Consider the following 26,325-nt stretch of genomic DNA (forward strand, 5'->3'; position numbering starts at 1 on the left):
TACTTTTCTAACAGACCTCGTACATGTGGCAAGAACAATACTGGAATGTGTTGACGCGCTTCGAAGTCGGGTTGCTATGATACAGCTAGGCTTGGCAAAAGCTCATGGTCATGGGTTTCAAGCTGCAGTCTGCGCATGTCACACTCCTTGCATATGCGGAGGACATAGCAGCCTTTTGCGCGAACAGACACAGCATTCTTGAAGTTACGAGGGTTGTAGAAAAGTTCTGTGGCCAGACTGAATGTGAGGTCAACTGGGAGAAAAGCTCTGGATTTTGGTACGGGGATTGGGACATTACACCGAATTTTTTTTCACGACTGCAGTGGTCTCGCTTGCCAACGCGCTACCTTGGTGTGCCCCTGAACTGTTATCGCGATCACAGCTCACACTGGACTGAAGAGATGTCAAGGGCGAGAGAGAAAGCGGATGCGTGGCAAGGAAGGCAGCTTTCAATCTTTTCGCGCGTCTATGTCTGCAATGTGTTTGTGATCTCGAAGGTATGGTATGACATGAATGTGCTGTGTGCATCGAGAGCCGCTATTCAAAATATTCACCGCGTGTTTGCTGTTTTTCTTTGCTCGTCGAACTGGGAGAAAACCAGGCGAACAAACCTGTTTCTTCCAGTTAAAAATGGAGGCGTTGGACTGGTTCATTTGTTTTTGCGTCAAGTGGAATCACGCTTTATTTTCCTGCGCGACCAAAATTACATCTTTTTGAGAACTGTTATGCAAGCACGGCTGCAAAGACTGCTCCCCAGAATCGTAGTGTCGTCCGGCGAATGCATGTGTGGCGATGGGATATTTGCGTGAGGTCGTGCTGTATTACAAGTTGTTAGAAGTTCGTTTCTCCCCGGACTACTTGTACAATGTACGGAAAAAAAAAGCTGTACAAAGACCTGGTTGACACCATGATGCCGGTACTTTTGTACCGTGCGCCTTACCGTGGAGGCCCAGGGCAGGATATATTCAAACTTGTGAAGAAGATGCCAGTTAGGCCGGCAGTGAAAACATTCTTTTTCAAGTTGGACAGTAATACACTGCCCGTAAAAACTTGGCTTCATGAAAAAGGACTCTTCGTCCCTTGGACAACCATCTGCTTGTTATGTAAGAAGCCAGAAACTATCGAGCACGTGTTTTTAGGTTGCTGGGACGCAGTATTTCATTGGGACGTTCTACAGAGAACTATTAAAAAAGAACTTCCGCTGGACCCTTACGGCATCCGGTTTTTACCAGGGGATCACATAGATGTACCTTATGATTTAGTCATGCTCCTTGGCCTCCACAGCTTGTGGAAAACACGTATGCAAGTAAGGCACGTAGATACCAATATCCTCAGTGCACGGGAAAACTTCATTGAAAGTGCTGTTTGCCTACGGGAATGTTTCCGGGAACAACCTGACCCACCCCAGTAGGTGACACTTCTGGATGACTTGGTCAAGCTGAAGAAATTTTAACCTCACTCGCGTCAGCTGAAGTGCAGCTGAAGTGGTATTTTAAATGAACCTTTATGTTATGTCGTTTTCGGAAATACAGAAAAAAGTTGCCGTGGTGTAGCGGTTATCACGTGTCCCTAACATGCGCAAGGTCTCCGGTTCGATCCCGGGCGGAAATATTTTGCTAACTTTTTTTTAATTGCTCGCATTCGCAGCGGTACAATTTTTGGCAGTCGCGGACACAACCTGCAGAACCGACAAGAACTCTCTGCTTCTATTCCCGTTTCCGTGGTGTAGCGGATTCTACATCCGGCCGCCGTGGCGAACGACGTGCGATCATGAGCTCCGCTGGAGCGGTATCAGCGGCCCAGCTTGGACGTGAAAACAGGTCTGATGCATCAAGTCAACAGGATTACGAAGGTATTTTGCTCCGCCTGCCAACAGGTCGTATCGTCATGAATACGCTTTATGTGCATGCCGACGTTAGAGCCAGGCCCTACAAGGTAGAGGATTTTCGCGACGCACTTGTTCCTTTGGCACTGCTCCCCGAGGTCGTTGCCTTGGGGGCGTATCAAATGAACCACGTGTGGGCGGTCACATTCAATAGTGCAGAAGGAATGAAAAGCCTGCTTGCGGCCCGTGACGTGACAGTGAAAAAACGGCAGTGCATCATTGTCGACCCCGGGAACCAGGCAGTGAGAATAAAAATTCACTGGTTGCTTTACAACGTTCAGGATGAAGATGTGCGGGAGGCCTTAGCGCCGTACGGCACCGACGTCAGCCGGGAATTATGGCGTGTGCAAGGCGTCACGGAAAAAGGTTCGTCAACGAGATCAGTGTCTTTGAAGTTGAAGCCTGTAATCACAATTGACGACCTACCATAGCAACTGCGAATCGCCGGGGAGCAGGCACTAGTCATGGTCTCTGGCAGAGCCCCGCTCTTTCTAAAGTGCCGTACTGTGGGTCATGTGCGACGTGACTGTCGAGTCCCGCGGTGCACGCACCGTCGTCGCTTTGGGCAGGACGAGTCCCAATGTGTCAGGACTTACGCAAATGTCACAGGGCCCATGCGAAGAGAGGACGAGTCCGAACTACTCATGGACGAGGCTGAAGCTGAAGAAGCAGCTAGAGGAGCAAGTGCGAAAGCGGACCATCTAGCCACTGCAACTAACAGTGTAGAGGAGAAGCGCAGCAATGATGCAAAGAAGAAGCTGGAAGTAGTGGTCGCCGCAGAAACTACCATTGACGACCGCGGCAAAGGAGACAAGGTCAATGCTGCGAAGGCGCCAGCAGCAGGCGGAGACGTCGAAAAAATGGAGCTAACTCAGACAGACACAAGCAGCGCAGCGGGATAGAGGACGCATAAAGAGACCGTTAGCGATGGAACGCCAGCCGCTTCAAGTGCGGAAGAGCCGCCAGCTAAAACGACGGGACAGTGTCGGGCGTCCTTTCGCCCGAAGCCGAATCTCCCGCCGGATAAAAGGCCGGCATCGGTTACACCAACGCAGTGACGATGGCTACAGCTCGGCTGTGGCAAGGGGGGAGAGAGACGACCGAGGAAGCCAGCGAGCACCGCGACAATGTGCAACGTCGTCGCTATGCCCATGGATTTTCCGCAGTAAGACTGAAGGTCACTGGATTGGTCTTTATTCTGGCTAAGCATCATGGTGAGCACCATGCGGTTTGTCTGGGTTTATCGCGTACATGGTGGCCAGCTCAGCTACGGCACTTCGTTTTGCAACTATTAACGTAGGGGGTTTAGCTGCGAGGCGACGTCAGCACCAACTGTGTCGCCTCCTTCTGTAAAATGACCTTGATGTTGTGGCAATTCAAGAAACCAAGGTGGAAAGCGAAGAACAAACGAACCGCATGGTCGAACCCTTCACGAGCCGATACAACGTGTGTGTTTGCCACTCTGTTCGTACTTCGGGTGGATGTGTGCTTTTAATTAGAAACTCGATAGGTGCTACAGAAGAAGCGGTAACTGTTTGTAATACCGGTCGTTTTGTTCTGTGCGATTTTTCTTTCTGTAATTTACAGTGGCGTGTAATTTGTGTGTACGCACCAAACAAGGACAATGAACGCAGGGCCTTTTTTGACATGGTGGAACCTTATCTCAGCACTCAGCGATACACAGTCCTGATGGGAGATTTTAACTGTGTGTGTTCCCCAGAAGATCGAGTATCTAATACGCCCACCCCTGATCAAAGCGCAGGGCGCCTGATAGCTATTGCCCAAGAAAACAATCTTGAGGATATAGGCAACATTTTGTCCGACGGTAGGAGACCACAATATACACATTTTCAAGGAGCAAGTCACGCTAGACTTGATAGAGCGTACGTTTCCACATGCCTTGTGTCATTGAGCAATAACTATCAAGTTAAGAGTGTTAGTTTCAGTGACCTTAGTGATGTTTGCCGTTGGAACGAAACGGAAGCAATCTCGGTTTAATTGGGACCTGTGGGAATTCAACATAAAGCTTCTCGAGGATGAAACATTTCAGAAGGCAATTACGAACAACATGGATAGTTTACTTTCAGTGGCGAATGGCAACATCATAAGATAATGGGAACTGTTTAAAGAAGAAAGCAAGATGAGCGCCATAGGACGAGCTAGCGAGCTTCACCATGAACAAAAAAAAGAGGAAAGAGCGTTGCAACATCGTCTTGATGTGGTCATGGCACTGGAAAGTGCACAGCCAGGGAAGTTCACGAAAGATGCTCGGGAAATCAAAAGCAAGCTAGAGGTAATTGATAAAGAAAGATACAAGGGCGCGGCCATACAGGCACGCGCAGAAAGACTGTGGTTGGGGGAAGCACCGACAAAGCGAGCAATCAGTGATGAAAAGAGGCACACTACGAAAAATGAGATAAAAGAAATTGAGTACGGGAATGAAATCGTGCGCGATAGTAAGGCTATTCAACGCGCTTTCGAAGAATATTATCACGAATTACTGGGACACGAGACAAGCGTGGAAGACGGGTTTGAAAGCGAGTTCCTGTCACTCATGCCGGTATTAGACGATGATGAAAAACAGAGACTCGAGGAAACCGATAAGCGTAGCTGAAGTAGAGCGAGCTATTCACGAGTTAAGCCCTGGAAAATCGCCTGGACCGGGTGGTCTTGGTGCAGGGTTTTATAAAGTGTACAAAAGCATTTTAGCTCATATTTTACTCCGGGTATAATGGCTGAAGCTTACGAAAGTGGTATGCTGCCTCCGTCTTTTCGGAAACTCACATTGTTTTGATACCGAAAAGTGACGATCCAATGAAGCGTGTGTCAGTGAAAAATTACCGTCCTATAAGTCTCACAAATGTGGACTATAAGATTTTTATGAAGGTCCTGGCGAGTAGGATGCAGAATGTGATAAAATTGATTGCAGGTCTGCATCAAACATGCGGAATTAAGGGCCGCACCATACAGACTAACATACACGTAGCAAGAAGCGCTCTAGAATGTTGTGATGCATATGATGGGCGGGTGGCCATGTTACAACTTGACCTCGAAAAGGCCTTTGACCGTGTGGCGCACACTGTTCTCTTTTCGATATTAAAGCATGTGAATGTGGGCCGAGTGCTCCTTCGAGGTGTGGAAATGGCGTATGCGGGCTGCAACGCGGCCGTCAATAAGGAACTGACTGAGAGTTTCACTGTTCGATCGTCAGTAAGACAAGGTTGTCCCTTGTCCCCCTTATTATTTGCTCTGTACCTAGAACCCTTTTGTCTCAATCTAATGTGCAATTAAAGGGTAAAGGGATTTCAGTTCTTATCAAATGAAGTCAAGCTGCTGGCTTACGCTGATGATACAGCTGTATTTTGCAGCGATAATGAAAGTGTGTCAGAGGCGGTGAAAGACTCGAAACGGTTTTGTAAATTGTCAGGAAGCCTGATTAACTGGAACAAGTGTTTCGGTTACTGGCATGGTAACTGGGACAGAGCGCCTGCGAGCTTTGAAAATATTGAGTGGACAACATCACCAATAAAATATTTAGGGGTGCCGCTCGAGCATTATCGCGAACCTGAAGATTACTGGCGGGAAGAAACCCAGCGTTCTCGTACAAATACGGACAAGTGGGGTGGCCGAGACTTCTTCATTTTCGGCCGTGCCACTGTCTGCAACCTGTTTGTTGTGGCGAAAGTATGGTACGTCCTTCAAGTACTATGCATGGCACGGACGAGCGTCCAGAAGATGCATAGAGTCTTTGCGGTGTTTATTTGGGGGTCGGGATGGGAGCGAGCAAGTCGCACAAACCTATTTCGTCCTGTGGGAAGTGGCGGGCTGGGACTGGCACATTTCTGCTTAAGGCAAGTAATTTCGAGGTTTGTCTTTCTTAGGGACCAAACGGATGGGTTTTTGCGATCTCTTATGCAAGTGAGGCTGAAGGACGCTTTGCCAGAATTTATTGTGTCTTCCAGCAATGTTAAAAGTATTAGAGTGCGAGGTTTTCTCTGGGAAGTCGTCCGTGCTTTTCAAACGCTTAAAGTTCGGTTTTCAATGGAATACCTCGCCGCTGTTCCACGGAAAAAATTATATAAAGATCTTGTCGATGTTTGGTTACCTGTACCTATCTACCGCTCCATATACTGTGTAGGCTCAGAAGGTAATGTCCTTAAAAGGGTAAAGAAGATGCCTGTTAGGCCAGCACTGAAAACCTTTTTCTTCCAGTTGCACACAGGGACACTGCCAGTGAAGCCATGACTCTAGGAGAAAGGGATATTTGTCCCGTGGTCCGTATATTGCATAATATGTAGGAAACCGGAGACAATCGAGCATATGTTTCTTGACTGTAGTGATGCAGTTTTCCACTGGGACATTCTTCAGCGGACGCTCAGCAAGCGGCTACCTGTTACCCCCTATGGTATTCGTTTCCTTCCTGTAGAAAATGAGGTCCCATATGATATGTTCATGGCTTTGAGCTTGCACAGTATATGGAAAAACCGTATGGCTTTCAGACATGCTGATGAAATTGTGAAATCTGTCAGAGAGTACTTTATTGACAGCATATTGCATTTAAGAGAAGTATTAAAGACCCAGAAGGAGCGGCCAGAGTGGATGCCAGTGCTGAATCGTCTTGCAGCACTTAAGCGCTTTTAAATGAATACCGTCAGCTGAATACAGCATCACTGGCGGATTTTATCTGTTTTGCAATGTGAATGCTCTGTTGTAATTTTGTTGTGTGCCAAGCAGGCAATAAAGAAAAAAAAAGCGGTGGCTCAGTGGTTATGGTGCTCGGCTGCTGACCCGAAAGACGCGGGTTCGATCCCGGCCGCGGCGGTTGAATTTATTTGGAGGAGAAATCCTAGAGGCTCGTGTACTGTTCGATGTCAGTGCACGTTAAAGAACCACAGGTTGTCGAAATTTCGGGAACCCTCCACTACGGCGTCTCTCATAGCCTTAGTCGCTTTGGGACGTTAAACCCCATACGTGACTGCGGAGAAGCCTGCTTTTTTTTTAAACTCCATAAACTAAACCAAACCAAACGATTTTTGCTTTACGCTGCTTCCTTCCTACCAAAGTTACCGTAACTAGGCAGTGGTCACTAAAGACACTTGCTTCACTTCATACTGCTCACAGGAAGGTGAAAACTCCGGCGAAACATATATTCTGCCCAGTCGTGCGTGGCTACTACCTCGTAAATGCGTGAAATGCACGTGATTCTGACTCTTCGCCAGGCCTATTACATCCTCCAAGCTGCACTCGTTGAGGACACTCTTCAAGAAATGAACACTCAGGTGTTTTACATCCTTTACATTTGAACGATCTTCAGGGTCCAAAATACAATTGAAGTCTCCCAATAATATGAGCACTCGACTGCAATCAAGGAACGAGGCTAACTGTTCCAGAAAACCGCGCCGTTCCTTTTGTATCGTAGGAGCATACAGGACAACAACCCTCGCCGCGAATGTTTCATATGTGAATTCACACACGATAAGCCGCACCCTTGCACAAGTTATTATTTGTTCCTCTACTATGCCTATGTTTTTCCTCAGGAAAAGACAGCATCCCGCCGACAAACCAGCCGCATGGCTTACACAAACACTGAAATGCGAACCAAAATCAAGCACCATGTTATCTGTTTACTGCTCATCCTCAACTTTAATTCTTGAATAGCCGCGATATCTAGATCTAACTCACCGAACAGTGGGTTCAACAGCACTTGCTTGCGCTTCGAGGCAAGTCCTCGTACGTTCAGAGTGCCAACATTTAGCGGTATCTTCAAATAAGCCAGAGCGTGCACACAGCAAACAAACAACAGTGACTAAAGCTCACTGTTTCGGTCTCTCGTCGCGAGTGAGCGACGAGGACCGCGACAAGGCTAACTTGCCTTTCTTGGCTCCCTCCCCTCTCCAAAGCCTTTCTAGCCGACGAAGTTCTCGTTCCGTGGCCGGTGCCTTTTCGTAGTCACGAGGTCGCTTAATGGAAGAGACTGTCGCATCCATCGGCGCCTCGGAGTCGTGGTCGCCTCTCCCTCGTTGGCTCTTCTGGCGGCGCAGCAGCATCCGCCTTCTTGCCAGTCGTTACTGCAGCGGGGTCACCTTGTGACTTCTCGTCGCCAGCACGCAGCTCCGGCTGCTGGGAAGCAGGGCCGTCGCTGAGTCCTGAAGGAGGCGGGGCTCCGGCGATCTCCAGTTCCTCCTGGTCTATGAGCAGCTCGCTCCCGTCGTCTTGTGCCGGAGCAGTACCCGTGGCCACACGCGCATACGTGCGGACGCATCCTTCCCTTTCGTGTCCGAAGGCGTGACACAAACTGCATCTTGGCGTGCGGCAGTCGCGTCGAATATGCCCCGTCCTCTTACACCGTAGGAATATTGGTGGCCGTCCGGCCACCACCACTACCACTTGCCCTCCGAAATACTTGAGCATGTGAGGTAAGTCACCAATAGAGAGCCCCTCCTTCAGAACCATACGCACCAGACGGGTTGTCGATTCGACGTCTTCGAAACCCGGACTGTTCCACTGCTCGCGAGTGACGTCTGTCACATCTCCGAATTCTTCAAAAGCTTTCTGCACAGATTCATTCGACACGTACAAGGGCACCCAGTGCACCCTGAATGTCAACTCACTTTTGTTGGGGTCAATGACCGCACAATAGCGTTTTTTCACTTCAAGTGCTCCTTCTTTCAGCAGTAGTTCCTTCGCTTCCGCAGTTTTCAGCTTCAACATCCACACATGCGACATTTGAAAGGCCCCAATGCCAGCCACGAAAGGTAGAACACCGGCAGTTTCCAAAGGCTCACGAAAATCCTGTATGCGATAAGGCCGCCCGGAAATAATGCGCTGAAGGAAAACCGCTGTCTTCATTGCGTCTCCCGAAGGCAGCGTAGGCAAAACTAAGCGATAGCCCACTGGTGGCCGTCGCTCACCGAAACCTCGGCCAGACATGACCGATAACGAAGCGCGCTCAGAGCTTCCCATCACACGACCGTCCCCCACGGAAGCCGGAAGTGGGATGCCAGCTAGCAGGCCAGAACTGTTCACGGCACCAAGTTCATCCACACCACTCGTCCTTCCTTCATGTAAGCAGTGCACTTGGGCGACTGAAGTAAAAGTGGTGTTGCCTGCGCTACAAACAATAAAGTGCGCTGAGAGCAGGAAAACAAAAAAGTGGCCTGCGCAGAGATCGAACCTACGATCTTCGCGTTATTACGTTATTAGCACGAAGTTCTGACAGACTGAGCCAGCAGGCCATTTTTTTTTTCTTTATTGCCTGAATAGCTCATCCAAACTCTCATTTCACGATACTAATATTCTTCAGCCCTCCTTCGGCTGAATTTGTGCGATTAAAAGTCTCTGACATTTGCCAGCACTTCCACGCGTTCCAGCCATTCAGGTACACATTTCTGCACTTCTTGCTCATTGACATAGCTTCTAATACTTTCCTTAAAGAACTGTCGTGCTGAACGAGCATCAATGTCACCATTTTTAACAGACATTCTGCTTTTCCATATGCTATGCAATGCAAGTAACATGATGAGAGCAAAAGGTGTGCCGTCATCACTCTCTACAGGGAGAAACCGGATGCCGTGTAGGTTCAGGGGGAGTTCTTTCTTGAGTGTCCGCTGGAGACCATCCCAAAGAAAAATGGCGTCCCAGCACTCCAGAAACACATGCTCGATGGTTTCGTCCTTCCGGCATATGATGCAGTGCACCCCCCAAGGCACAAAAAGTCCTTTCTGGTCCATCCACTTTTTGACCGTTAGCGTGCTGGTGTGGAGCTTAAAAAAGAACGTCTTAGCCCCAGCCGCCACCGGCATCCTCTTCACTCTTTTCAAAACATTTTATTTATTTTATTTATTCATACTGTTAACCCTCTGCATGAGGGTCATTACAGGGAGGGAAACATATACAGACACAAGTGCAATTCTCTTCGCTAAAAAAGAAACACTCAAATGCACAGAATTACAGATTTGCACAGCAATCTTCCAGGAACGCGTTCACACCTATCACAAATTTGTCTACATCTGTTTGGTCCACAACGTCACTTGGTAGTTGATTCCAAATTTCTACAGCATCGGGAAAAAAGGAGTAGCGATAGACATCAGTACGTGTAATAATAGGTTGTAATACCTTACTGTGATTTTTCCGAGGGCAACGCTTCAGGGGAGGTGCAACATAGTGATGTTTATTAACTTTGACTTTATCATTCATTATCAGAAAAAAAAGTTTCAATTTCTGCTTTAGTCTTCTTACTTCTAGTGATTCTAGCTGACACTCTTTTAGCATTGCTGTGACTGAATCAGTGCGGCGGTATTTAGAGCATATAAAACGTGCTGACATCCTTTGCAATCTTTCCAGTTTCCGTTTTAAACCCTTTTGATGAGGACTCCACATTGCACTTGCGTACTCTATTATTGGCCGCACGAACGTCTTGTACGCAATCAATTTAATTTCTGTAGTCGCATTCGGCAACTTCCTCCTCAGGAAACAGACCTTCTGGTAGGCTTTTAAATAGACATTTTCAATATGGGTGCGCCAGTCAAGATTATTTGTTAATGTCACTCCCAAGTACTTGAGACACTTTACTTGATCTAAGGAATTTTCACCGATATTGTATCGAAACATCATAACATTCTGCTTCCTTGTTACTTGCATGTAATTAGATTTTTGGTAGTTTATTTCCATACCCCATTTCAGGCACCACGAGTTTAACGACTGAAGACATCTATTTATGTTCATCTGATCTGCCGGGGAAGCCACGGGAGGGAAAATAAACAATCATCGGCAAAAAGTTTCATTCTGACAGGCGATTCGACGATAGTAGAAATATCATTTATATACAATAAAAACAAAATCGGACCTAAAATGGAGCCCTGTGGCACCCCCGACAGAACTTCACGCCTATTCGATACTGCACTTTCTATTTTGACGACTTGACAGCGGTTACTTAGATAGGCCTGAATCCATAGTACTATATTTTCAGCGATTCCTAATCTGCGTAGTTTAAAAAGAAGCTTATGATGCGGAACTTTATCGAAAGCCTTCGAGAAGTCTACACAGACCACATCTACCTGCTGACGTTCATCTATAGCCTTGCAAAAGTCGTTCACTGTTTCAATTAACTGCGTCACTGTCGAAAGGCCGGTCCGAAAACCATGCTGAAATGGACACAATAGGTCATTTATTTCTAAAAAATGAAGGATGTGTTTAGCTATTATGTGTTCAAAAACCTTGCAACATACGGAAGTGAGTGAAACTGGCCTGTAGTTTTTTACAAGAAGTCGATTACCGCCTTTAAATACCGGAACTACTATTGCGCTGCGCCAGTCACGAGGTAAAGAATGATCCCGCAATGACTTTTCAAATAAAATTTGCAAATAATATGATAACCACTCAGCATACCGTTTAAGGAATTCCGTCGGTATTTCATCGGGACCGCTCGATTTCTTCGGGTCCAGAGACAGCAGCTGCTGACAGATGCCCTCCCTATTGATGCGAATCTCGTGCATTGAGTAAGGCAACGTGTAAATTGTTGTATGATCACTCTCAATGTCATTATCATCCCTACTGAAGACCGACTGGAAGAAATCATTAAACAGATTTGCAATATCGGTTTTATCAGTCACCTCATCGTTCCCATCCATTACCTGTGTGATTGCGTTCTTTTTCGCTGAAAAATATCGCCAGAACTTTTGTGGTGAGCTTGTGAGAAAATTAGTCAGTGTTGTATTGAAGAAAGTTTTTTTCGAATCCAATAACACTGTTTTGAGCTTCTTTTTGATGTTTGAAAGTTCTGTCGCTCTATTTTTTTGCTTTCGTAGCCTTTTTACCTTGCGCTTTAACTCTTTCCTGTCCGCGGGGAAAATGGTGGTTTTCAGGTCATATCATTAATATTTTTTTTTGTTTAACAAAACTTGCTTGGTACAGGAGTGTATGGTACCGAATTGTAGAGGAGGAAATTCTCCACATTATTATTAGTCACAGTCAACATGTTTATTGAGTAAGAGATGAAAAAAATTATAAGAAAATTGTAGTTACAAAGAAAAAACACACAAAAACATCAAAGTTTCGTCACCAAAGTAAAACATAAAAAAATTTCAAAATATACATTTTTTACAACAGGGATCGATGCAACATTGCAGCAAATTTTAGTTTGCTGCGAACAGTATTAGCTGGGCTAGGAAAGGAAACAGTAGTCCTAGTGACTATCGTGCCACCGCGCGAAACAGTTCCTTGTTGCCGTGAAGCAGAGATTGGCCGCACATGTCTCACAGAAAACATTTGTTTTTTGTTCCACCTTTTTTTCTTCGTAGCACAATTTGCAGTTCCGGTACTTAGCATTTTCTGCGGCTTGTGCTGCAGCCCCTGAGGTGAATCACGAGGCGGAAACAGAGGGCGAACATTGGGGTCCTTAGGATGTGGCTGATCAAATCCGAGGAGTTGCTCGATCAATTCAAGTCTGACCGCAAACTGATCAAATCTTGATGTCCTCGACAATTCTGGCGCTTCGGGATGCTCCTGGCGATGCGCGTCAAAAAGTATGAAGCTGTTGACGACCGCACCGCCGAGCGCCGTGCGACACTCCGGCGCGCAACGCCGAGGTCGACCCCTGGCTGTCTTCGAGCCGAAAACACGACTCTCTGCGCTGCCGGCATCAAGTAATCCCGCCCGAAAGACGTTGACACCCTGCAGATAAGAGTTATGACCTTCAGAACACTCTGATCTTTTCCGATAAGCGCGCAACAAAAGCGGAACATTTCGGGGGAGAAAGCGAAACTTACCGAGGCATGGCTGTTGACGTTCCGGGTCGGTCTGACGCAGTTTCGCTGTCGGTGGTGAAGTCTGAAGAGCTGAAGTCGTCTTCTGAATCCTCACTGCTGCTGTTCTCGTCCAAAAACGAACTCTCAGGAGCATCAATTTCTGTGGAAACGCGCGGTTTCGGCGCAGCAGCAGCGCGCGACGTCGACGCCATGGTGGAAACAAGGAGCGCCGGTCAGCTGACTCTGTAGGAGCTTCAAAAATCACCGCTTGGCGGAAAAAGTCAAACCAAAAGCGAAACTGAAAGAAGAGTTTCTTTATTTCACACTGGATGGCGCAAGTTGTCCAGGAACGCTTCAAAAAGCAGGAAAATACGAACTTGAAACCATCGATAGCGGGCTATCGATGGGAATAGGTGCGGACAGGAAAGAGTTAACTGAATGATCTCTCTAGTGATCCAAGGATTGAGCTGCTTCGATTTCTTTGAGCGAGTGGGAACAAACTTATCAATGCAATATTTTAGTGTGCCCTTAAAACGTTGCCACAATTCCTCGACACTTTCATGGTGTGATGATGTTGCAAACTGATTCAAGTTTTCTTCTAAGACGTCTAAGATAGACGTATCGTCTGCCCGGCTGTAGTCTTTGACCCGTATTAAAACATGCGATTTTTTGCGGACTTGTGTGTTCAACCGCACATTCAAACAGATCATCTTGTGGTCAGATAAACCCGGCTTGACAGATATAGTGTGGTCTGCCACTTTAGGGGATAAGAAAACCAAGTCCAACAATGACTGGGACCTTGATGTAACCCTTGTAAAATCCTTTACTATTTGCTTAAGGTTATGAGTAAACATAATTTCCATTACTTTATTCGCGCTGCTTATTTCTACATTACCTGTTGACAAAGTTTCCCAATTAATATGTGGCAAATTGAAGTCGCCAGCCATTATCAGTCTGGTGTTCTTATTTACATGAGAGTTAAGGAACAAAAGCAATTCATCCAAAAATTCAGGAGATGTAAAAGGCGGCCTGTACACAACACCTACTAAATGTACAAGGTTCCCACAAGAAACCTTGCACCACACCATTTCAGAAAGGCTGCAGTTAAGAGCGACTGCAGATACTGTGCTTTTCATAACAATAGCCACCCCCCCTCCTTTAGAATTTCTATCCCATCTGAAAACATGGTAGCCTGGTGGGAAAATGCTATCGTTACCAATTCCCTCATGTAACCGGGTCTCGGTTATTAACAATAAGTCAGGGTTCTCGAAAATTAGCAAATGTTCTAAATCAGTTGTTTTGTTTGCTACACTACGGGCGTTTAACAGAATAATTCTGAGCTATATTTGCGAGCAATCGCTATGATCATCAGAATCTGCAGTTGATTTGGCCGGGGATAGCGAACTATGACCAGCAGACTCATCGTTAACTTTGGGTCCTCCTATCTTATCTTGGTGGGTTCGGTACAGACAACGCTCTTGTCGTTCACGATCCCATGCGTAAATGGTGTTGTTAATCTTAAGTTTATCATGTATCAGTTTGACCTTTGTTCCGTTGTCTCTTTCTGCTTTACTACTTTGCCACAGTTTTTTTCGTACTGCTACTGTTTCCTTCGCATAATCTGGGCTTACACTTATCGGGCCGCCTTTCAACTTCCCGCAATTCTTAAATATCAACTCTCTTTCTCTAGAGTCGGAAAAGTGCATAATGACAGGTCTATGGCTACCAGTGTTTTTCTTGCCTATACGATGAATTCTGTCTATAGTTTTCGCCTGAACGCCCAATTTTTCATTAAATATCTTCTGAACCACAGCTTCCCTCAGATCGGAATCTGATTCGTCTTTTGCTTCTTTGACACCAAAAACCAAAAGATTATTACTTCTGCTCCTGTTCTCGTATTCAGTCAACTTATCTGCCTGCTGACGAACAAGGGTCTCTAAAGTTTGCATTCGTTTGTTCATTTCTTCGATAATATCAAGAAATCCAGTCATCCTATCGCATTTTGCATTAAGTTCGGTCATTTCTGTTCTCAGTTTATCTATTTTAGCATCCGACGTGGCCTGGTTTTCTAGAATTAACTGCAACATTTCAGCAGTCTTTGGCCCCGGGTTTTCCTCAATATCACCAGAAACCAACAAAGACAATAACATAGACCAAGTGTCACTCAAAACAGTCAAAGCAGTCAACAATCTTCCAGGGCACGGCAGAACTAACAGAAAGCGGTTGTCACTCCTAACACTTCCAATATTAGTCAAATAACGAACCTGTAACAGCAGGATCGGTGGCTTAGACATGTTGCCGGTGGTCCAGGTGCCGTGCCCTCTGAATGCTCCGGCGTCGCGCAGTTCCTTTTGTAGGCTAGCCACTGGTGACGTCACTGTCATCGACGAAAGACGCCCCTTGAACAGGTTATCGCCGATATCGCTGTCGTGATGGGTCGCGTAGAAAAATGGTGTTTCATCCGTTCCACAGGTGGAAATGCTTGCGGCAACAATCCACGGCAGGACCTGTAACAGCAGGATCGGTGGCTTAGACATGTTGCCGGTTGTCCAGGTGCCGTGCCCTCTGAATGCTCCGGCGTCGCGCAGTTCCTTTTGTAGGCTAGCCACTGGTGACGTCACTGTCATCGACGAAAGACGCCCCTTGAACAGGTTATCGCCGATATCGCTGTCGTGATGGGTCGCGTAGAAAAATGGTGTTTCATCCGTTCCACAGGTGGAAATGCTTGCGGCAACAATCCACGGCAGGACCTGTAACAGCAGGATCGGTGGCTTAGACATGTTGCCGGTTGTCCAGGTGCCGTGCCCTCTGAATGCTCCGGCGTCGCGCAGTTCCTTTTGTAGGCTAGCCACTGGTGACGTCACTGTCATCGACGAAAGACGCCCCTTGAACAGGTTATCGCCGATATCGCTGTCGTGATGGGTCGCGTAGAAAAATGGTGTTTCATCCGTTCCACAGGTGGAAATGCTTGCGGCAACAATCCACGGCAGGACCTGTAACAGCAGGATCGGTGGCTTAGACATGTTGCCGGTTGTCCAGGTGCCGTGCCCTCTCTAGCACAGATAACTGACGATTAGAATTCGTATATCTCACCACGCGGCGCTGCGGCACGCAGACCTGCCTAACGGGCCGTTTCCATGTTTGCAGCCTAGGGGGGACGGCAGGAAGTAAGGTTTATCAAGCGTGCACCGCCCGAGCGTTGAAGTGCCGACCCTACGTGACTTAGCTTGCAGCCTTTATTTTGGCTCGGTTATCATGAGCAAAGATGGTTTCTTTTTATTACTGATTTTTTTTTATGTGCGCGATGGTTTGTCAAAAGGAACTCGCGGGAACAATATATGATAGCGTTACTTTTAGCCGGTAATTTTGCTGTCTGTGGCAGTCCGATGAACCCCCCCTAATACTGTAGAATGGGAACGGCCCGGCACTCTCGTTATCAGCCTCTTCGCCACCCGCAGCGCCACGCGTTGTCATTCCGGCGCTCTGTTGTTCCGCCATGTGTGCTAATCTTTTTTACCTGCGACTGTACTATGGTAGTATAATGGTAGCGTAGGCTGCATAGAAGCCCATACGTTCAAAACATGGCGGCTCATGGTGCGCAGCCAGCGCCGTCTCCGAAATGCGTGGACAACTCAAAAGTGACGTCATAATTAAAACAAAAACGCAACGTTGAAGTCACGTGTTTTAATGACGTCATATTTGTGACGTCAGCGTCACGTGCTGCTTGGCGGGAAAAATAAACTGCTGAACGCCGCGACGCTTCAGCGCGACACCCGACACGAGAACGAAGAAAGAAGACACGACGAGTGCCGACCACCAACGTTATTTTTAGGTAGTCAGTTCTCGTTGTGCCTTTTTCCTTCGTCCTCGCCTCAGGTGTCGCGCTGAATGTCGCAGGTGTAGCGCTGAAGCGATGAAATGTGACGCCGCCAGACAGGTTATCGCTCGCACATCGTGCAACCGCACACCTCTTTTTTGCGTACGGGGGCCCCATGGCCACAGACGATGCCCTTTTGGGGCAAAAGCGACAGAAAAGCACCCAACCGAACGAAACTATACAGAAGCGCTGGCAAAACGGAAAAGCGGAAACTGTACAAGAACGATGCACACCAAGAACTCGAGCAACAAGCAACGAGGAAAATGTAGGGCTAGCAGAATCGAGTTTCAAACAAAAGCAAGCAGAATGGTCAAAAGATATGACAAGGGTATGACATCAGAGCACCGTCAACCTTGGCATCGTCCCGCTGCCATTGCCGCTGCTCTGAGCGAACGCTGTCATAAAAATTTTTACAAAGCAAGCGCTATACTTTCTAACAAAATGCACACAACTAAAACATTTTAAAAAGGAATCACTGCAATTGCTTTCGAATGCTTTTGAAACACAAAATATGTCCTAATTATTTTCCTCTTCTAGTCGTGTTTGTCCACTCATTTCATTTTGGCGCTTTAGTTCCACCACTAATTTGATGTCGCTAGCACTTGGTTCTGGACCGCATTCAGGCTCCGGCTTCGCGACCTATTTCAACTGACCTTGGCCGTGCTGTGCGGACGTAGGTTTAGGTGCTCTTCGGATCACGCGTGGAGACCGGGACCGGACCGACTGCGTGAAATAGATGAGTACTTTCCTTTAATAGTTTTAAAAGTGTGTTTAGTTTTTTTAGGCTGTTAGGGGAAGTGCAGGTCAAGGAATAGAATTTAGGTCAGTGACCTATATTCGGCCGGTACTATTTGGCCGGCAGTTGTTTGAGTGCTTTTTTGTGCGTTAACGTTTAGAGAGATAGCTATTTTCTTCTAAGTGATCGATCGGCATTTGCGGTAGGAAGAATTTTATTTTATTTGTGCACGTGTTTTCAAGTGTGTTTGTCTGGAGCCTGTAGTTATCTTAGCATTTGGTGGAAGCAGTAATCGAGTGTTGCTAAGATGATTAAGCTACTGAAGGTTAGTTGTACGGAGTGTGAGGCGTCGTTGAATTTAAAAGAAACGCGGTTCGATTCGGTGGAGGAGGCCGAAGGCGCAGATTTGATGTGCAAATTCTTCGTATTAGGTGCACACCTGGACAGGGCTGAACAGGCGAACAGCGAACTAGTGCTAAGGATGGATGGTCTAGAAACAGAGTTACAGATAGAGAGGGCAGAGAAGCGTAAGCTTCAAGAACAGCTTTGTCAGTTGGAGTCAAAAACGGCTGACACCGCCATTGGAAGCCACAATGGCGGGCATTCCAGCGCCAGCCACGTGGATGGGGCTTGCACTGGCATGGACAGCGAGAAGCCAGTAGGTGAGACATGTTCAGGCAGGAACAGCTACGCAAAGGTGGCAGCTGGGAAGTCGAGAGGCGATACTGAGAAGGGGAACGATCTAGTTCCAGGAAATGAGGTCACAGTCGCTGATAAGAGGCAGCAAGATCCGGAAGTTAGGAGGGAGGGGCAGAGTACGCTAGTGCTTATATCTGGTGACTAAAACATGAGGCTCTTCAAAAGAGCTATTCTGGGCCGGGTGAAGGGTGATAGGCGGTTAGCAGTTGGGGTGTTTCCAGGAAGAACAATGAACGATGTTCTGAGAGCGACTAAAAGTGAACTTTCCGAGAAGGCTGCAAGGCGTAACTTGGTAGTTGTAGCGGCGGACTAAATGATGTCCTGAATCGCAACGCCGCACAAGTAGGGAAAGATTAGCTGAGGGAGTTGACGGTATAAGGGCGATAGCACAGCAAGCGCAGATCGTGGTGTGTACAGTGCCGGAGGTACAAGGAAGGGATGTAGAGGTTGCTAACGACGTTGTGAATCTCAATCGAGAGATAAGGCAGTTAGGCCTCGACAAAGGCTTTGAAGTGGTAAACATAAACAAGGAAGTGCACAGAGCAGGTTTGGGCAGAGACTTTGGACGAGATGGCATCCATTTTAGTGGAAGGGTAGGAGAACAGATAGGCTAGCGCCTGGGAGGCCGAGCGGTAGCTTTTTTAGGGGATCCACGGTGGCTCAGGGCGCAGGGGTAGGTAGAAGCGATGTAGTAAATGTAACAATGGCGGCTTAGCCCAACAAAATGGCCACTAGGAGGCCCAGAAAGAAAACAGCGAAAAAGAAATTTAACGCCAGGATTAGTTACATAAGCATGCAAGGGGGTAGAAAGAGAGCGAAATTGCTAGAAATAGAACAGCAGTTAAAGGACGAAGCAGTAGGTGTGTACGCTCTATGTGAGACACATCTGAGAGATTTAGAAGATCCACCTTTAATCGATGGCAATGTCTGGGAAGGGTGCAGCAGAACAACAACGGAGAAGAAGGGAGGAGGAGTAGGTATGCTGATACATCAAGGGACAAATTCTCAAAGAATAAAATCAACTTGCAAAGAACATGTCTGGGTATCAGGTACAATTGCTGGTAGAAGGATATGGCTAGGGGTAGTTTATTTAGCGACCGGGGACAAATGCAGGCGAGAAAACAAGGATCTAGTTAAGTGCCTCAATGACGATATAAAGCAGATTGGAGAGGTGTCGATATTATTTTGCTTGGAGACATGAACGGCCACATCGAGGATCTGGATGGATACACAGATTGTAACGGGAAGTTAATGCTAGACTTGTGTGAGCGGCACAACCTAGTTATTGTCAATAGGGAAACGAAATGTGAGGGGCAAATCACGTGGGAATCCCGTAACAGGTAAACTACCATTGACTACTGTCTAATGTCGCAGGGCATCTATAGCAAGCTCGCAATAATGGAAATAGACGAAGAGGGGAAGTACAGCCTAGGAAGTGATCATAAACGTATTAGTCTACAGTTGGGAGTTCTAGTCCAAAGAGATATGCAGCGAAGTCAAAAAGACAACGCAAAATTAAACGATGAACAAATTGCGCTAATATCAGCCGATATAGAAGAAGTAATAGAGAATTGCCCCATGGAAAAGTGGGATTATAATTAGTTAGAACTGCTCATCGCTACAAAAATGAAACAAGTAAAAGGAGTAAACCGCTGGAGAGGAAAGAGGAAGCCACGAAACTGGTGGAAATATGGAAATTAAGGAGGCCATCGAACAACGACGGGTGGCTTCAAGGGAACACAGAGAAGCAAAGAGGGCACAGTTATTTGAAGAGGAAATAGGCGAAAAATGGGAATCTTATCGACAAAAAAAACAGCAAGTTCAGGTCCTAGTCCAATCTAAAATGAAGCAGTCCTCTGATAAACGGCTGGCTGAAGTTCGCGAGGCAAATAAGGGGGGCCAAGAAAATTCTGGAACCATATAAGCTGGTTGGGAAAAACAAATCAATAAACGCAGGAACAGGTTATAGATGTTGAGGGAAGATGTTTAGAGGGAGACGATGCTGTGAACTACATTACGTCATTTACAGCTGCGTCTTTTAGCAACGACAATGGGGTAATCTCCCCAAGTGAGGCGGCAACACAGGACAGCACAATAGAGAACAGCTTGCAACTGACTAGTCTTAACTGGGAAAAGGCGGAAGCGAATATTCCTAAAACCACATACGCAGGGATAGACGAAATTCCAATTAAGCTGATTAATGAACTTGACCCAAGAAGCAAGGAAGCGCTGATAAAAGCATTGGAGACAGTCATAACAAATCAGCAAATTCCGCACAGCTGGAGACAGAGTAAAATGAATTTGATTTATAAAGGGAAAGGAGATAAGATGAACATAAAATCATTCAGTCGGATTACGATAACATCTGTTATGTACAGGCTGGCAATGCAGGCGGTGAAATTAAAAATGCAGTCATGGGTAGAAGGCAATCAAATACTCGGAAAACTTCAGAATGGGTTCAGAAGGGGTAGGCGCTTAGATGATAGCCTGTTCGTGCTTACCCAAGGCATAGAAATAGCTAAGGCGGAAAACAGACCTCTGTTTTTAGCCTTTCTGGACATAAGCGGTGCATACGATAACGTGAACAGGGAACTCCTGTGGAGCATATTGAAAGATTTAGGTATCGGTCATGAGGTAATTGATTTTCTACATGAAATCTACCGAGATAATGAAGTTGAAATCACATGGGAAGGGAAAAAAAGTACCACAACTGTGGGGGTACACAAAGGATTAAGGCAAGGTTGTCCTCTATCACCGCTGCTGTTCATGCTTTACGTGATAAATATGGAAAGAAGGCTATAATAAAGTAATCTAGGTTATAATCTGTTGTACAGATTAGGCGGAAATGTAGTTGAGCAGCGACTCCCGCGTTTAATGTATGCGGACGATATTGTACTGTTAGCAGATAGCCAGGAAGATTTACAAACTTTAGTTAATTGTTGTGGAGACGAAGGAGACGCTCTAGGATTCAGTTTTAGCGCAACTAAATCAGGTGTGATGATTTTTAACTATACAGCTGATCAGGTGCTTACAATACAAGGCCACGAAATACCCAAAGTGGCCGAATACAAATACCTCGGGATATGGCTAAACGAAAGGCAGATATACACGGAAAAGCACGAACAGGCTCTTAGGGCAAAAGGACGAAGAGACGCCGGGATAATGAAACATAGGGCATTATGGCGGTACAACAAATATGAAGTACTAAGAGGTATTTGGAAAGGAATAATGGTGCCGGCACTTACTTTCGGCAATACAGTTCTGTGCTTAAGGGCAGAAGTTCAGTCGAGATTAGACGTAAATCAGAGAGCTGTTGGAAGATTAGCACTAGGTGCCTACGGCAAAACCACAAACGAGGCAGTACAAGGGGATATTGGCTGGGCATCGTTCGAAGCACGGGAAGCTAAGAGTAAAATACCATACGAAGAACGCCTGAGGAAATTGGACGATAACAGGTGGGCAGCTAAGGTATTTAAATATTTATACAGAAAGAGCGTTGACTCACAGTGGCGGAAAAGAACTAGAAAACTAACCAGTAAGTATGCCGGTCATGAGGAAGGAGAAAGAAAGAGCATTAAACGACAGGTTAAAACGCGGAAGTTAAAAATTGGATGAATTCAATGGAAAAGAAACATAGTGTAGAACTATATCGATACTGGAAAAGGCAGATCAGGCAAGAATTTTTCTATGATAACTCAGGAGGCAGTGCCCTACTTTTTGAAGCTAGGTCAGGGTGACTTAGAACGCGCAACTACAAAAAGAAATTTAACGAAGAAGATGACACATGTGCAGTGTGTGGTAGATTGTGGATCGATGTCGATGCAGGCACATGCGGATGTCGATGCAGGCACAGTCACTCTTTCTGAGGCCCTAGGGTTTAAAGATAACAATGGTCATGTAAATAAATCTGCAGTGGAAGTTAGCAAAAAGCGATTGGAGGATTGGTGGCTGAAAAGCAGAGATGTGGCATAAGGTTAGAATTGTAGGAAACCGCAGGTAACGATGATGGCGAATCTTAATGAGAATTTCCAACACAGTAAACAAAAAAAATAATAAAGAAAGAAAGCTGAGCATGGTGGCAATTGCCACCACGCCGTATCAAAGGGGGCGCTCCTATCCATCCATCCATCCATCCATCCACCCACCCACCCACCCACCCACCCACCCACCCACCCGTCCGTCCGTCCGTCCGTCCGTCCGTCCATCCATCCATCCATCCACCCACCCACCCACCCACCCACCCACCCACCCATCCACCCATCCACCCACCCACCCACCCACCCACCCATCCATCCATCCATCCATCCATCCATCCATCCATCCATCCATCCATCCATCCATCCATCCATCCATCCATCCAAATTGGTCATGGAGATTGGTCCTGATGTTTATGCATGCCTCTGAATTTTGCTCTCGTTCATTTCGAAAAAGCTGCCGTTCAAAATGCCGGGTAAGTTTTTGTTTGTGTCGGTTTTTTAGAGAGATCATTCTAGCTCCCAATCGTCATGTTTTTTGACACGTTTGTGCTGTAACTCAAGCCATAATTGTATCGATGCACAGTCATACGCGGAATTGCAACGTTTTTCGCTAAGCCTATATGGGGTGAAGACTGCATATTTTTTTTTTCGTGCGCATTGCAGGAACCTCGCTTACACGCGAGGAGGCCTTGGAATTGGTCTTTAGCCTTCCTGGTGACTCTGAGTCCAGTGGTGATGAGGCCGAAAGCAGTGACGCTGACTTTGTGCCTGTGATTGTGCCGGTGGAAACCAGCCAAGAGAGTGACGACATCGAGCCAGCAGTGGAAAAAAGTTGTCGACAAAAAAAGAAGATCTAAGAGACAAGCTGACTCCTCGGATCTGAGGGATGAAGATACCGACAAGTCCGAAGAAGAGGAAGATGAGCCTTGGAATACTTCGTAGCTCCGCTATGCACCCTGGCCAATCCCCGCCGTGGGTATGAGCCATTAAGCCTGAGGACATCATTGAGGACATCAGAGCCTTCCAACATTGTTAGAAGCCCCAATATGTGGGATCTCCAATTTTCTTCAAAAGCACCAACAAACGCAGCTGAAGCATTTGCTATTTCCCATGACCTCCGTGTGGCGTTATCGATCCTCGTGTGATAGTATCTATCGTAGCAAGTGCACGTGTACTCTTGTGATGCTCGGCGCATGCGTGGCGTACTCAGTGTCTGCATATATACTTGTCAGGTTGCAATAAACGACGCTTTTTCCTTTGGGCGTGGGCCTGGGGGCCACGCACTAGTTTTCATCGATGTGTCGTCCTGCGAAACACCACATGGTGTCAGAAGTGGTTGCCCTGGTTATACGGGACCCACGGCAGACGTAAAGCTACCGCCTGTGGCCGGCCGTCAGCAGCATCGTATACCAGCCGGACAACAGCCCCGAAAATGTCGCAAGAAACGAAGGTTTCGTCCCAGACACTAGGGCACAGCAATGGGACATCTCGCCAGTAACGAAGGAGGAAGTAAAGAAAGCCTTGGGAGCAATACAAAGAGGAAAAACAGCTGCTGAGGATCAGGCAACAGCAGATATCTTGTAGGAGGGACGGCAGATTGTGCTAAAAAAAACTGGCCGCCCTGTATACGCAATGCCTTATGACCTCTAGCATACCATGAGCTTTGAAGAACGCTACCATTATCTTAATGCATAAGAAAGGAGACGTCAAGGACTTGAAAAATTACAGACCGATTAGTCTACTGTGCTGCCTACTAGGCATTTACTAAGGTAGTCGCAAATAGACTCAGGACAACCGTAGACTTCAATCAGCCAAACGATCAGGCAGGTTTTCGTAAAGGATACTCGACAATAGACCATATTTACACTATAAATCAGGTTATAGAGAAGTGCGCACAATATGACCAAACCCTATATATAGCGTTAATTTATTACAAGAAAGTCTGACTCAGTTGATACGTCAGCAGTCATCCAGGCATTGCGGAATCAGGGTGTTAAAGAGTTTTATATGAAAATACTGGAAGATATCTATAACGACTGCACAGCTAGCAGTGTATATAAAAGTAGGCAAATAAATTCCAGTAAAGAAGGGCGCAAGGCAGGAAGACACCATCCACTGCTATTCACCTTCCCTTTTACAGGAGGTGTTCCGAAGCCTGGATTGGGCACAGTTGTGGATAAGAGTTAACTGGGAATACCTAACTGATTTGCGATTCACTGATTTCATTGCCTTGCTAACTCACTCAAGAGATGAGATGCAAAGCATGATCAGTGAGTTAGACAGATAGAGCAGAACAGTAGGTCTTAAAATTAACCTGCAGAAGACCAAAGTAATGTTCAATAGTCTAGCAAGGGAACAGCAGTGCACAATTGGTAACGAGGTGCTGGAAGTGGTAAGGAAGAATGTCTACTAAGGGCAGGTAGTGGCTGCTGATCTGGATCATGAGAGAGAAACAACTAGAAGAATAAGAATGGGGTGGAGCGCGTAAGCAGGTTCTCTTAGATCATGAATGGCAGTTTACCAATATCCCTCAAGAGAAAAGCATTCAGCTGCTGTATCTTACCCGTACTCACCTACGGGGCAGAAACGTGGAGGCTAACCAAGAGGGTTCAGCATAAGTTAAGGACAACGCAGCGAGCTATGCAAACAAAAATGAAAAATAGCGGTAGCTTCACGATGTCTTATCCTGGCAGTCTTGTTATTCTGTTCGTTGAGCGTTTCTTCGGTATTTTCCAGGCTAAACCATCGTGAAGCTACCGCTTCTCGTTCGGTTTAACCAAAGCTAAAGCACCATTAATTTCATTGAAATGTCTAAATGTTTAGCTAATGAACACACTTGTAATGTGAAGCAATGCCTTTTATTGTTGCTGTTGGTGTGCTTTTTTGTTGTTGCTGTCCGGATCATCAGACGAGGCCAAACGCCGGTCGTATCCAGTGCGGGACATCCTTGCTCAGCACCGGACTCCATGGCTCTGACTGCTGGACGACTCCGCAGCTGCCATTTACGCTCGCCCCAACGCGTGACATCCCGGCCTAGCACGTGAACAGCACACGTGGACTTCGTGCGTAGGTTCCCTGGCGGAGAAAGAACAACAGCAAACGGCGGCAACCTGCGTCGAGGAGACAGCCAAGAGGAGCGGGCTTAAGTGCTCTCCAGAGAAATCGGAGCTCGTTTTTTAAAGGGTCACAACTAGAGATGTAAAATATCAAGAAATTTTGAATGGCATAAAAAAAACATTTCTGTCAGGGTTTTTCTCATGAAAACTTGGAACTTTTGCAAAACGTGTCAAAAACAGATTTATTTCCAACCACACAACGATCAATAATAATTCTCCGAAGTTCAGTCGAATATGCAGTTATAGACGTCATATTGTGAAACGAACTTGTTCTATGGCACCGAGAAAATAAATAATGATTTGCACTTCAGGCAAATATGGAGATATAAATATCATATTTGTGGAACGAACTTCTTGTTCTATTGCACCGAGAAAGGGAACATGAAAACTGATCTACAACTCACTCCATATCGGACTCAGAGTCACTGTCGCTAGATGCGGCACTACGCGCAGCAGCATAGATTGAAGTTGTGCCCACAGCTAGGTTCGACTGCACATACACAAGCTTTGGAACGCGTTCCCCTGAAAGCCAGTTGCGAATCCTTGTTCGCACGTTTCCGAAACGTGACCAGTTTCGTTCGCAGCCGGCGGTTGATTGTGGTATGTGCAGCAGTCGGCAAGCCAGAGTAGTTAGCGGCTGGTTGGTGCAAAGGCCTTGCCACCAGGTAGATGGGTCTACGTGCTTCGCTGAGTCCCAGACCCCTGTCCTGGATCAAATTCCTGCGGCTGTCCTATGCTCTGCTACGTTGGAAAACAAGAAGCTAGGCTTGTATTTGGCTAAAACCGCTTACGTGCACAGCAGCCTATGTTATTTATGCTGTGTAGAATTTGCAGCCATTTTGTTCTACTTCAGCCGTGAGTTCAAGTATTAGTGTGCTTTTAAGCCAAGCCTGGATCTTATTTGTGACCTGGCCTTCAACCCGCGTACTCGCAGCACGAACGCTTTAAAAGCACTACCTGGCACCGGCGAGGACGACGGCTCTCCAATCGTTCAACGATGCACTGTAGTGGTTTTCAAAGCAAAAACAAAAAACCTAAACTTGAAGCAAGCAATCATAAAACCTTGAAATTGCATTGTGAAATTTTCGATGTTTCTTGCCATTTTTTCTCGTCCGAAAAAAACGAAAAAAAACAATTTTTTCCCAAAATTGCAGTGTTTTTTTCAGGCCTTCACATCTCTAGTCGCAACTATAGGACTGCTGACCCTCTAGCGTAACCTGGTGTCCCAGGCAAGAGAAACAGCGATGCTAATGGAGTCCTGAACTAATGGACACCACCCGCAGCAGAAGA

General features: G+C 46.5%; 1 protein-coding gene across 1 annotated transcript; it reads left to right on the top strand.

The window, feature by feature from the left end:
• The first annotated feature begins 2,499 nt into the window (after positions 1–2,499).
• Positions 2,500–6,526, top strand: LOC149345983 (uncharacterized). The gene is given in 2 exon segments (XM_089541232.1): positions 2,500–2,700; positions 5,195–6,526. Coding segments are annotated over 2 exon segments (1,533 nt in total).
• The last annotated feature ends 19,799 nt before the right edge of the window (positions 6,527–26,325 follow it).

The sequence above is a fragment of the Amblyomma mixtum genome, chromosome 4 (genome assembly GCF_055824585.1).
Source record: "Amblyomma mixtum isolate Tamu chromosome 4, ASM5582458v1, whole genome shotgun sequence".
NCBI lineage: Eukaryota > Metazoa > Arthropoda > Arachnida > Ixodida > Ixodidae > Amblyomma > Amblyomma mixtum.